This window comes from Lutzomyia longipalpis, chromosome 1 (genome assembly GCF_024334085.1).
Source record: "Lutzomyia longipalpis isolate SR_M1_2022 chromosome 1, ASM2433408v1".
NCBI classification, from domain to species: Eukaryota; Metazoa; Arthropoda; class Insecta; order Diptera; family Psychodidae; genus Lutzomyia; species Lutzomyia longipalpis.
Window position 1 is genome coordinate 17,778,586 of NC_074707.1, and position 13,342 is coordinate 17,791,927.

At 35.8% G+C, this 13,342-nt stretch overlaps 1 protein-coding gene across 11 annotated transcripts in view; it reads right to left on the minus strand.

Moving 5' to 3' along the window:
* Positions 1-1,371: 1,371 nt before the first annotated feature.
* Positions 1,372-13,342, minus strand: part of LOC129794458 (pair-rule protein odd-paired) — a 36,985-nt gene continuing 25,014 nt past the window's right edge. For 9 of the 11 annotated variants that reach the window (XR_008751057.1, XR_008751056.1, XR_008751054.1 and 6 more), the window contains 3 exons: positions 4,463-4,632; positions 3,085-3,667; positions 1,372-2,367 (listed from right to left, as the gene is read on the minus strand). Coding sequence is in view for 1 of the 11 variants with exons in the window: in XM_055835213.1 (XP_055691188.1) it covers positions 3,197-3,667; positions 4,463-4,632 (641 nt within the window). In the remaining 10 variants the exon portion in view is untranslated. Of the gene's footprint in view, positions 3,668-4,462; positions 4,633-13,342 lie in introns of all 11 variants that reach the window. The other 2 variants (XR_008751055.1, XM_055835213.1) reach the window with 2 other exon arrangements.

Consider the following 13,342-nt stretch of genomic DNA (forward strand, 5'->3'; position numbering starts at 1 on the left):
GGAGACTAAGAAATTAGGATTCACTGGAAATAGTCTAAATGAAAATGTTTCAATATATGATGAAACATCAGTGTGAATGTTTCGCATACTGCAAACAACGATAATTGCAATTATGATGTAATTTTTTTTGCATTTCTTAGAAAATTTTTGGCGATATTTCCTAACTGATTTCAGTGAAAAGTTCGATTAGCAATTTTCAAAACTTTTAATTCTAAACGAGATTTAACCCTTTCACGTTTTTTGGGTCATACGCTGACCCAAACGTGAAACATTTTATTTTTTCAATTATTTATGAATGTAATTATTTTTCCATGTTACAAATGCATCAAATTCACGCATAAGGGGCCAAAGAAGACGTTCTGAGTGAGAAAAGTGCTCTAAAAAGATTCATTGAATAAAAAGCATTCATTGAATAATAAATGTTTTTATGTTTCACGTTGGACGTTAAAGGGTTAATTATATCGTGTTCCCTCTAAAAAAAAAAGGAGTGACACGAACATCATTGATTGTACTCCTTTATACCAATTATTTTATTATTTCTCTGTCTCTGATCATTTTTTTTAGTATAGGCTGTAAATATAATTTTATTGCCCATAGATTTAAAACTTCCAATAACTAAGTTGAGATATTTGAAAGTTTTCTTGCATTCCTTTCTGGAAAAACAATGATTTACGAATTTCAGAAGAAGCCTAAGGCCAATCTCTGCTTTTTTAAAGAAATTTTCCTTCAAGAACTTTCGCTTTGGAAAATCTTTGCATAATTGCAATTAAGTTGGTAATCAGGAAAAAGAAGAAATCACCACAGATGTGAAGTGTAGGTGCCTTCTCGGGAGAATAGCAACTTCCAGAAAAGTCTCTGTTAGGTGCAATAAATTCCTCGTCGGGCTAAATTGGATTGTGTATTACCACGTTGGTGCATTCCATGTCCCTCCATAAATTTATAAAATAACCTCCACAAATAGCCAAGAGAACCATTGACGGAACGAATTATTATTAATTATGAATCGATCGCTCTGATTGGAGTCTCACTCTCTTCCTCTCTCTCATTGCCATTTGGCGCGCGTATAGTTGGTGCTGGGAAAATGAGAAATAGCTCTGCTCCACATTGCACGCCTTTGCCATTTTCCCATATGGGAAGTAACATACCCGGTGTGTGCTGCAAACTCACCGCAGCCCCGCGAGACCTGCCATCAATTATCCGTGTGAGCTGCAAAAGCAAGTGCTGCTCCTCCATGCTCCCGTTTTCATGTGATCTTGCACCAATACAATGCACATAAGAACCGGGAGGATGTGATTTTGCGCTTTTGTTGGGTATTTTGTCTTTTCGAGAAAGTCTTGCGCGGATTTATATAATAATAATATATTTCATGTATAATACATTCACAATACTTTAATTCTTCAATTATTTTCAATTGTTATTTACAACATTACAATTTACAATAAATTTTATTTATAGTAAAACTCATTTATTCTCCTCTCTACACTCACTGACTCTCCTTTTGTTGTCCCATTGTGATGCACTATATTGTTCTGTTTTATAAATTGTAAATTAATTAAATTTTCAACACAAGTCCAGGAGGTTCAAAAAATTGTTTTTGGCGCAATTTTTTTTTTTTTCATTTGCAGGGGGTGGTGTTCTGAAGCGCAATGAGCTTTTTTCGCTGTTATAGAATTTTCTTTTTTTCTCTTGGTCAACATACAATAAAATTAAAACTATATTTTTTTATAATCTATATTTACAATTTTTTTATTCTCTTTTTATCACACTTGCAATAAATTAATTATCTTGTCAATTTCTACGCACTAAAATTTGTGATGGGTCTGGCAGGCAAAAATTAATCTCGAGTGTGTTTTCATCTAAACTCACACACATTTAAACTCGTCAAAGCTTATTAAGAAGGGATGGGGATGGGGTAGTTGGTGGTTTTTTCATACAAATTTTTCCTAAATCGTCATGTGAGAAAATGACTCAAATTTTCCATCTAAAATCGAGCAAAAAGTCGTCTCATTCGTTCACATAAAAGCCCTAATTAATGGTAGTTTGTCGTGATGTGGGAATTCAAGGATATCTAAACCAACAAAAAAAGTCTCTCAACTAAAAATCTCTCGCCACTAAGTAACACGAACGAACTTCTACATACACCCTCTCCGACCCCCTTTTGCGAGGGTGGTTTGGGTTTACAATTTTTTTTTTAGCTTTTCTTTTTGCTTAAATCTACGAATTTTGTCGTCATTACTTCCAGAGGGATACAAGCAGAGGCACAAGTCGGTGTCTTTGAGAGACATTTAACTTTCAAATTGTTTTTTTCTTAGGATTCGCGGCCAACATGGCGTGATTAGTAGAGGTGGTTTGTTCTCGATAAAATTGCTAAATTTTATAGGAGACAAATACACAGCCTATATAAAACCTGCTTGCAATATCTTGCATGTAGCAATACCATATTTAGCACTATCTTTGATCAATCTTTGCATTATATGAGAATTTGCATAATTTATGTCATTTTATGTGGTAGATTTAAAATTTCAAGAACGAAAATTTAAAGGAATATTTTCATTTTCAATCAATTTTTATAAAAAAGTTCAATTTGTTCTCAATTTAAATTTAAAAAAAATTAAGCTTTCAAAAGCTCATGAAAGTTTAAGAAAGGAGTTCATTCAATCATATATGGGTTGTGCTCTGATTCGAGGAAACAATTTTGACTCACAACAATGTTTCATAGCGACAAATTCATTGATGAAACATTGTTGCGAATGTTTTGAAACATTAAAAGGGAAAAAAATGGGCAATGACTGCGCATATTTTTACATTTTCTGGGAAATCTTTAGTGGATTTAGCGGAAAATGATAAGTTATTTTGCGTTTTTTTTTTTGATCCTCTAAAAGATATTACTGATCAAAATTGTTTCCTAGAAGCAGAGCAGCTTGAATAAGCTCCTTTGAAATATTTTACCTAAAAAAACTTTTAAATACGTTCCTGACCTTAAAAATGATTGCAAAAGACGGGAAAATAATTATTTAAGTTAATAAGTCATAGTGCCTATATAGGTATTGTCACTGGGTAGCTTTTAGAATAGGACTCACTAACCAATAGGTTCAGCATAGGCTGTGTGCACGAACGTTGCGCCATTTTAGTTTTTGTCACTGATCTCAGGAGCGTGGGGATCGTGCCATGCAATGGGGCCACCGAGGGGTTCTCCTCAGTACGCCGTGGCGGCGCCGTGATGCACAAGATGGTGATGACTGAAGTGATTGAGGTGCGTCATGGTGTCTGCGGTAGGGGTGCTCGGTGAATGATGGTGATGGTACCAATCGTTGGGATGCTGCGTATGGTGATAGAGAAGATGGTGCTGATGGTGTCCCACGAGCATTGACGAGGCAGACGATGCGGGCGGCGTCTGGTGCGGCGCAAGCGGGCCGTACGGTGCAGGCGGAGGCGGTGGCTTGTTGTTATTGTTGCTGTGCAGCGAATGGTGCGACAGGTGTGTATGATGCCCATGGCCGGTCTCTGACTTTATCGACGACGGCGTCAGCAGCTTATCCGTTCCGCCACCCAGACGCGTCGTCGGCGGCGTCTGCGTTCCACCCGTGATCACACTCGACGAGCTCGATTCCTCACCTTCGCTATCATACGCGTGCGACGGTGATTTCTCACCCAGACTCCCGTGCACCTGTGCAAAAGACAAACAACCTTAAGAACACAAATTCCCATAACATTGAGAAAATTGGTATAACAATTTATAATATATTTTTTCTTTCAAATTCTTCACGGTGCAATGGATGGATCCTTTGGCGTGTAATCTCCTCACTTCGTGATTGAGATGAATTTGTTTGCTTTCACGGATGATGTTGAAAAGAAGATCACAAGAATGGTGGGATGAAATTGAATGTTTTTATGGTGATCTTTCGAATTTTACACTCCTCGACATTTATTTCTCCACTCAACAATGCCCTTTATTGGGAGGTTTTAGTTTAATGAGATTGATTTTTAAATGGCCCCGAAAAAAATATTAAGCGATCGTGGAAGAAAAAACCCTTAAAATCAATCAAAAACCATTTATCCATTCTGTTTTGTTAACATGATGTTCTTCATTTTGTTTAAATTTCAATTATCTCCCTTTCTTCTTTAGAATCTCTCGAAGAAGTCGTTTGTTTTGAGGAGAATTTTCTCATGATCGGTAAGTTAGAATTTTTCTCTGTATGGGAAAAAGGCGTGGGAGATAAACTCTTTAAGAATAAATGCCATCAGACTTAATTGATCTTGATAAGAAGGAAAAAGAAAAAAGATATAATTTTGAATTTTTGCAAATAAATATAGAACTTTATGAAAAGTTTTTGCAGAGACAAACACGCCATGTCGTGAAATACAAACTGAATGCTTCTTCGTTGCAATCAACATCTTTATAAATGGCCTAGTAGTAATGCAACAAATTGGCGACCTAATGCTAAGAAAATTTTTGTCTCACCTTCATGTGCTTCCTCAGGGAGGAAGGATGCGTGTAGGACTTATCGCACCCATTTACGCGGCAATTGTAGGGCTTGTCGGACGTGTGAACGTGCGAGTGCTTCTTCCGGTCCGATGAATTGGCAAATCTCCTGTCGCATCCCTCGTGTTCGCACTTAAATGGCTTCTCACCTGGAAAAAAGCGACATAAAAGGTGGGCACGCATAAATAAATTGGACAATTTATTGGGGGAGCAATCAGTCAAGTCAGAAAGTCTCTCAAATCCATCTCACACTGTGGGTCATAAAATGTTCTTCCTCATCCAAGAAATGTGTGTGTGTAGTACCCATGAATGGGGAGGGAAACTCAATAGAATATGGATTTTTGTGAGGAGGCATAAACAAATAAAATTGGCATGAGGATGTGCCATAAAAAATTGAGGCGAGAGAGTCAAGGTTCCTCCACGTTCTTCGATATTGCCTCTTTTTCTTTTCACCTCAAAACACCATGAAAATTCACTCAATAAAAACCATTTTTATCGCTTTATGTTCCTACGGGACACAATCAAAATCTTCTCTTTTTTTGCCTCCACTCATATAAGTGTACCACACACACTCCAGATTTAATAGGGAACATCACCCAATTGGAATAAAATCAGCAAACTGCTCCAGTTGAGGTGATTTTTACAAGATTCTTTTACAACAAAGTCAATATACGAAAAGTTTAATGTCAATTTTTTTTTCTATCGCCCAGAAACTTCTTTTCCTTAACCATTTTTTCTTAAGTTTTTTTTTTGGTGGAAAGAACAAAACCACGATGTGGATGAAAAGTATAAGAAATGTAAAGGAACTTAAAAAAAAAAGAAACGTTTCACCAAAAACGCCCCATAAATCATTTGAGAAGGTTGGAGAACATTTTTGAAATTTTTCCAGGGATTCCTTCTATGCCATTGCTGCATGAAGAAGGAAAAAAAAGGTGATGATTCCTGCCAGTTGGGATTGACAGCAAAATTACCCTCGAAATCTTGCCAAATCGTTTGGGGAATGTCTCACAAATTTGTCCAAAAGCATCCGATTAATTCGAGAGATATCAATTCCAACGAAGATTCCGTCTTAACGATCACTCGATCATGATCATGTGAAAACAAATTAATTGAATTTTGACTTTCTGAGAATTTGGAAATCCTCAAGCGAAGAAAAGTCCCAAAATAATTTTTGAAAATCACCGTGAGACAATTTATCATTTTACTCCAAAAAGTTGTTTAAAAAAAAGATCACGATCGTCATCCCTTTGGCAATGTGTATCCCTCTTTTCCTCAAAAACTGCCAGTTTTGTGTCGAAGGCAGTCGTCATCAACAGAAAAGGATCCCCAAGGAAAGGTGGAAGATGAGAAAAATGTAGAGAAAAGTAGACGAGATGGAGGAAAAAAATCAAAAAATAAAATATTGTCAAATCATTTAAGAATAATTTATAGCTTTAATCGTTTTAATTTTTCCCCCATTCTATTCTCCGGCGATTTTTGTGGACACGACATCGTGTTTTAATATTAATAAAATATGTCTATAAATTTTTATGTAGTCGCCGTTTCGCTCTCTCACCCATCTAACGATGTATCTTTCCCTCCAACACGGGTATTTTGTCTTTCGTTTTTGAATCCCCGACACAACTTGCCCCAAAGTGGAAAGAAATCATTTTATTATTCTCTCGTATTTATATTTTTTATTCTCACATACCTCAGGTTTAGAATTTGTCCTGAGAGATATTTCATTTTCGGAAATATATCTATAAAGGAGTTTACCCAATTTTTTATGAAAAATTTATCATTTGTGAAAATAATCGAGATACGAAAGATCAAAAAAAAATAGAAATCGCCAAAATCGCTAAAGAGACTTTCCATTTCCTTCTGGAATCAGACAGGTACGCTCGCAAAAAAAATTTGAAAATGCAAACAATGACGTTAAATAAGACAAAAAGCACAATATTGACGTCATTGTTTACGATTTTAGGCAAATCTTTGCTGGCTTTTACAACTGATCGCAGTGGAAAATAGAAAGTCTTTTCAGCAGTTTCTTTTCAGTTGTGATTCTATTGATTTTTCAATATAAAATCGGGTAAAATCCTTTTTTAAGAATAAAATTCTATTTTTAATTTGCTCAAAAACCAAACTAAATTGAAAGTAATGCTTTACTTTAATTTAAGAAATATCTTAATTCCTAAAATAATTTTGTTTTTTTTCAGTTTGAAGACCAGTAAATTGATTAAAAAGTCTTTAACCCTTGGAATGCGGAGCGGGGTCGTTGAACGACCCCAGCGCTATATTTCGTGTTATATCTCCATAAATATAAAAGATACCATTACCATCTTTTGGAAATAAGTTCCTTGGTTATCTGAGGAGGTTGTGTAAAAATTTCAGCTCAATCCGACCACCACAAGAAAAGTTATGAAGGAAAATGTAGAAGAAGGGAATTCAAAAATTGGTGTAACGGTCATGCTGCGGAAAATTTTTTAGAGCATAAACAACATAAAACATAATTAGAAGCATGTAAATGTGCAAAACAATAAAGAATATTCGAGAAATATTGCCATTTATCACGTTGCGGGAAGTGAGGGGAATGTGGGGAAGAGTGAAAAAAAAATTGCAGTTTCTTGGCAAATTTCTCAAAAATAAATTGTGAAAAATGATTTAAAAATGTTTTTCCCTAATATCTCCTTCTAAGTATTTTAGGGCGGCGAATTTGTGATGCAGGGTGCAAGAGGACTATATAAGGAATCTATAGGCACTAACCCGACAACTCCAGGTTGTATAGTTTTGGAGAAAATTGGCCTTCTTTTTGGGGTCGTTCAACGACCCCACCTTCGCATTCTACGTAACTACCAAGGCCTCCGCATTCCAAAGGTTAATTTATCTTAACGAAAATTACAACCATTTATAAAATGAATTATCCGCCCCAGACGGATCTTTTGTAAAACTGAAAGAAGACGAATTTGAATTAAGGCGAAGAATTTAATCCCTCACCTTTCACCAAACAAACTATAAAAGAAAATTTCCACAAAAAAGAAAGCATCACAACGCACTCCTTTTGAGGATAAAATAGTATAGTAAAAGCTATTAATATTGTTGATTTTATATGTGAAATTTATCACTTTATAAATTTCTTCAGAGGCTCCATCGTTTTATGTGTCTCAAACCCTTCAAGGGTGTTTAAGTCTTTTCCACGCACACGGAGGGTGTCTTTTGTTACCCTGGTACCCCATTGTTCGTCCACCCTCAAAAAGTCAAAGTCTCAGAAGGACAGTGTGGTGGAGAAAAAAAGGAGAGGTGAAGTCAATAATTCTTGGGCTGGAAAGAAAGGGCGTTGCAGCAAGTGATATAAGAGGACCTTTGAAGTCTTATTCGAAATTCATGGAAAACGCTATTCCACCTCCCTCTAATTTCGTCACGCACATTGGAGGCGTAGAAAATATTTTGGCGGGAAACCTATGTGAGACTCTGCACACACGCACAGAAGAGAAAATCCCCTTTTGCGATCACAAACGGTCGCGATATCAATATTTTGATCAAATGTGATACAACTCAATGAAAATGCCACAATTTATCGTGGATTTTCTCTCTCTCAGTCCATTGCACATTCGCATTTCAATATTGCCCATTCGTGCAGACCCCGAAAGATCGCAACAACTTCAATGGGATAAATTGCCGTCGAACACCGATTGGTTTTCTGACTCCAATAGCTCAATTCCCATTCTCCAAAACACACTCCCAGGCCTCCCAGCCGATACGTCCTTTCTCGCAGAAACTGTTGGGTGTTGTGAGAAGAAATCGCAACAGCACAAGAAAATGGGAGGTGGAGAAGCAAAAGTCTTCACGTTGTGTATGTGTGAAAAATTTACGATCTCAGTGTAACAAGTTGTCTTGTCTCATGTTCAACTTCTCCAATGGAAAATATGAGAATTGCCTCGCGAAACATGGGCTCGAGGCCAATACTGGTGTAGTAAAAGGAACGAATTAAGGGTAAAACTTACTGTAAATTTTTTTTCTCAGAAATTTCCCACATTTTTCACGACCCTCACTGTATTTTGACGTACTTAAGTATACGTTGAGTAGCCCCTTTGAGAGGATCTTTGGAAAAAATCATCTTTCTTGAACGAAATCAAAGAACTTGCAAGATTGTTAAAGTTAAGAAGGAAGAAAATTAAAGATTTAAGTAAAATTCTAATTTTTCCTGTAGAATTTAATGCAAAACTATCCCTCCCTTGAGTATGTCCCTGGCAACTTAACACTTTCATATAACACAAATCTACGAATTATGCTCAATGGAGATGATCGATGATCGAGAATCCCGGATTGTGTGCGAAACGAAAAGAACAAGACAAAGTCAATCGATCGAGTGCTTTCCAATAAATAACTTGTTATATATTCCTCTCTCCACCATCAATTTCACAACATATAATGGGATGGAGTATTGAGAAATGAAAGCACAATCTCAAGGTGGAATTTAACCATTTTCATTCATAATCTAATAATTTGTACTTTGAGCAAATCACACACCATTTTGCTATCTCAATTTATTTGCTGGCAAAGAAATATTTTGTGTGTGTGTCTCTAATAACTCATGTATACGTGTGCAAAAGCAAATGGACAAAATGTTTAGAATTCTGTGGAAAATTCTTGAGAATTCCGTGAACAGTTGGTGTGAGAAATGCACACAGGTATGAAAATTCCTTTCAAACAAACTTCCACCAACCACAATTGAGAAGAAATATTTGCTCCTTGTTGTACCACACGCGTGAATATCTTAATGGACATTGTTGGAATACCTTCTTTATTGTTCTAACTCATCTAGAGTTGATCATGTTCTAGATAAAAATATATTTGATTAATTCAAAAAGCTTTTTTGAAAACCTTTGAGAAATATTTTTGAGGGTTTTAACGGCAAAGAAACAAAATTCTTTAATTTCTTGTTTAAAATTTGACCCAAAAATCACCCAGAAAACTCTTCAAGTTCCCATATCAAACCATCCCTTATTAATTCTGTAAAATCCTTGCAAAGTTTCCTAAATGGAACAATGTCTGCCCAAGTTGGTGTAGAAAGACAAAGTTATTATTAAAAGTCACTAAAGAAGAAACTTTCCCAAAAGGTCCTTCGAACACTTTTCTCCATAACTATATAGCAAAATAAGATACAAACGAAGGAGGAGAATTTGAGGAATTCCCAGGTTTTAACACAAATACAGTATTTTTGGGGAGAGAGAAGGGCGGAGATGAAAATTTCATCCACCGCACACGAAATAGACGTCAGTGGCAGACATACAAACACAATTTCAGGGTTTTCGGATGAGAAGGGATTTTAGATGTCAAGGGAGCTTTTCCCTCTTTTCTATATATGCACGGAGATACATATCTAAATCCATTTTGGGTGCGTTTATCTACAATATGGGCTTTTCCAGCAACCCCCAGTTCCAGCACACACATTGGTAAATCCAATGAAAATGAACAAATCCACAAATACACACTGAGATTTTCCACACACACACACACACTAAATACATTTTCATCCCCCTTTTTTCCACAGAGTATTACACAACTTTTGGGAATTGTAGAAATGCCATTAGGGGCACAAAAACAGGGGTTAGACAATGATGGATAGCATGTGCTCAACTTCTAAATAATAATCACAAATCACAGGAGATATTTTACTTTGTGGGTGCCACCCTCGACAAAAATTCGATTTTCCCGCCACCCCCAATTCCAGGGAGAAAATGAAAAATTAAATTGTCTTTCATGATCCGTTTTCCCCACCATACCATTCCACTGAGGCAGCTTTCAGCGGCTGGAAGTTGGTAAAAAATTCTTCTGCAAGCTACAATTAACATTTCCACCACTCACTTTTTCATTCAACTTTCCCTCTACTTTTTTTTCGGGGGTGACTGTGGGTGTGGCGGTTCTCTGTTTTTTTTTCAGACATATTGCAAGCTTTTCCTTCTGTCGGCAAGTCTTGAAAATAAATTAATTTAAGGCAGAATGTTGAAGGAAATTTTTATTCACTTTGCTAGGTTAGTTTTCTTACAATTATTATTCTTTTTGTTCAATTAATACTCTTTAAAAATTAAATTGAAAGAACCTTTAAGGTTCTATAATTTGTTGATTCAAATTGAATTTCATTTAACTTATTTTTTCAATTTAAGAACATAAAGATCGATAAGAAATCAACATAGAAAATAAACATAATTATCATTTTTCTTAGCTTACAAAATCAAAAGAAAGCAATAAAATGTCTCTTAAATAGAATTTCATTGGCAACAGAGAATATCATTCACATTGTCAATTTCACTCATTACGTAATCTTTTAGCAGGAAATTATCGCACATTTTCCCTCATTTCCCATCCATATCCGTTCGTCCACACGCGGGAGAAATTCACGTTTAAATTGGATTTTTCCCAAATTAAATGGATTCCATCGATTTCCACCGCAATTAAATTGGGTTTTATTGAATTTTATACACTCAATTTCCCAATATAAATTCGAGACATTTTTTTTGTGCCTTCAAACGATCCCTCTCCGTGGTAATTAATTACGTGATTTTATTATCGATCAATCTGTTTTGTAGAGAGGCAGAGACAATTTGGATAACCCATCCACCACACGATAGTGTCTCTAATTGCGTTTTATTGTCCCAGAAAGTTTGGATTTGGTTGAGAAAAAAAATCACGGAGAATCGTACAAAAAACGGGCCCTGATAATGATGTTCAAATCCGTGTCTAACACGTATAAAACTATAAAATCGACGACATTAATCATTTTATGTAAATGCTCAATGGAAGAACTTTTTTTGTATCATGGTGGAAAAATTAAAAATGTTAATTGTACGATGATTTTTGAGATGCGTGTGCGCACCCAAAGAGAAAAATACAACCAATAGGAAGTTAAGACGCACCATAAAATACACAGTATTCTCTCACACAGAAAAATTGTATTTTCATTCCTTATTTTCAATTAGATAAAATGGTTTCATTCTTTTATTTTCATTTTGCATTTCAGCGTGAGTGCACCTTCTTTAGAAAAAATAAATTTCTTTTAGCTTCTTCTTCTGAGAAGCTCATTTTGGATGTTGTTGTTTTTGAATGAAATTGCTTGTTTCCGCATTTGATTAATGATTCTATTTAATAAGCGTAGTTCCCGTCAACAAATTAACGAATTGGGCTTTTTCTTAACTTATCTCGCACTATACTACATTCATTCTTCCAAGAAATAAATTATCTAATCATGGTTCATCTCAAGTTGTCTTTCTTTGGCGTGATGGCCATTGAAAGCTTTCAAAAGTTCATTCATAAATATTTTGTAACCCAATATTGCTTCATAAATAGTAAAATTTATCAATATGTGTTCAGAATAAATTTTCTATTAGCTGACAGGCAATGCTATGTATAGTAGGTATATAGCAGATCTTGGATATATTTCAGTGCAAATTATTTTCAAGAATTTTATTTTAAGAAAAACTTGAGAAAAAAGACTTCTCACCTCCTGCTGTAAAATCCATTAATTGCACACAAATAGGGAAATAATGACTAATGCAATTTTGACACATTTCCCAGTTTTTTTTTCAACTTCATCACTCATTGAGATGAGGAAGATGCTAAAAGAGCAATGAAAATCCTATAAATACACATAATATGAAATCTTTTCACGCACAAAACTCAATGGGAGAAGATGAGGAAGAAATGCAAGAGTGGAAGGAAAATACTATGTATGTATACTATTTTTCCATGTCGCTTGTGCTTGGCGTGTGTTACATTTGCTGATGGTGCATGTAAATAAACAAACATTTGAGCCTTTTGCGCTTTAAAATGTGACAAATGGTGCATTTATTATCCCCATGGAGATGCATCACCCACAGGGGGCGACAAAGTGGATTGTCACACATTGTATTCAAAAAAGTCTCCGGGGAAGTAGAGGATGGTGGAAGCGGCACAGACCTAAATGGATGCTGCGGGATACGTTGGTACATTGTACACAGAGGATGGAGTGAGAGAGAAAAGTCAGAGAATCCCTCCGTGAGTAGATGACTCAATTATAATAATTTTCTTTACTGCCAATACACAAATTGTGGCGATGGTTTTAAATTCCATCGAGATGTTTTCGCGCCCAAACACCTCTTCCATCTTACACACAATGCATCTACCAAAATGGAATAAGGTGTTTCACAGCATCCTGTGAAAGGTGCCTCATTAAATGCACACAAACACACACCCCATATCCTCATCCCCAATCTTTCATATTTACAATCCAATAAAGTGTCTTGATTTGCAGATTTGCCCCTTATCTTGCAAATTTTAAATTGAATGCTCTGTGAAAATCACGAAGAATATTTATGAGGCACCGAGTTATTCCCAAGCAACCGTAACAATATCAAAAAGACTTGCATGCTTTTTTTTCACCTCTTCCTTCTGCAATCTTCCTCCTCCCCCGCCCCCATTTAGCTCCTCACATACGAGTTCCCTCGCGGAGAGGAACTGCTTCGAATTATGTTTGGAATTATTGTAATTTTCCACCATGAGCACGATTTTGTCGAAGCAAATTTTTTCACGAGTTACACACACCACAGAATAATATTCGTGACATTCATTTTGAAAAATTATTACAACTCCCCGTCATATTGCAATATTATTCCTCATAAAATGCACCTTCATCTTATTTGAGCCAAGACATTTTTCTCCTTTAAACTTCTCAAATTCCACATGCGCTCCAAATTCAATTCACACACACAGGAGTTCTGCAAAAACGTGAGTACTTTACCAAAGAATAAGAAGTTCATAACCTGAAGGGTGAGGCTGGATTACTTAAAATTATATTATTATTCTTATTAAACATTGCATTCCCATATTACACGAATTTACAATTTA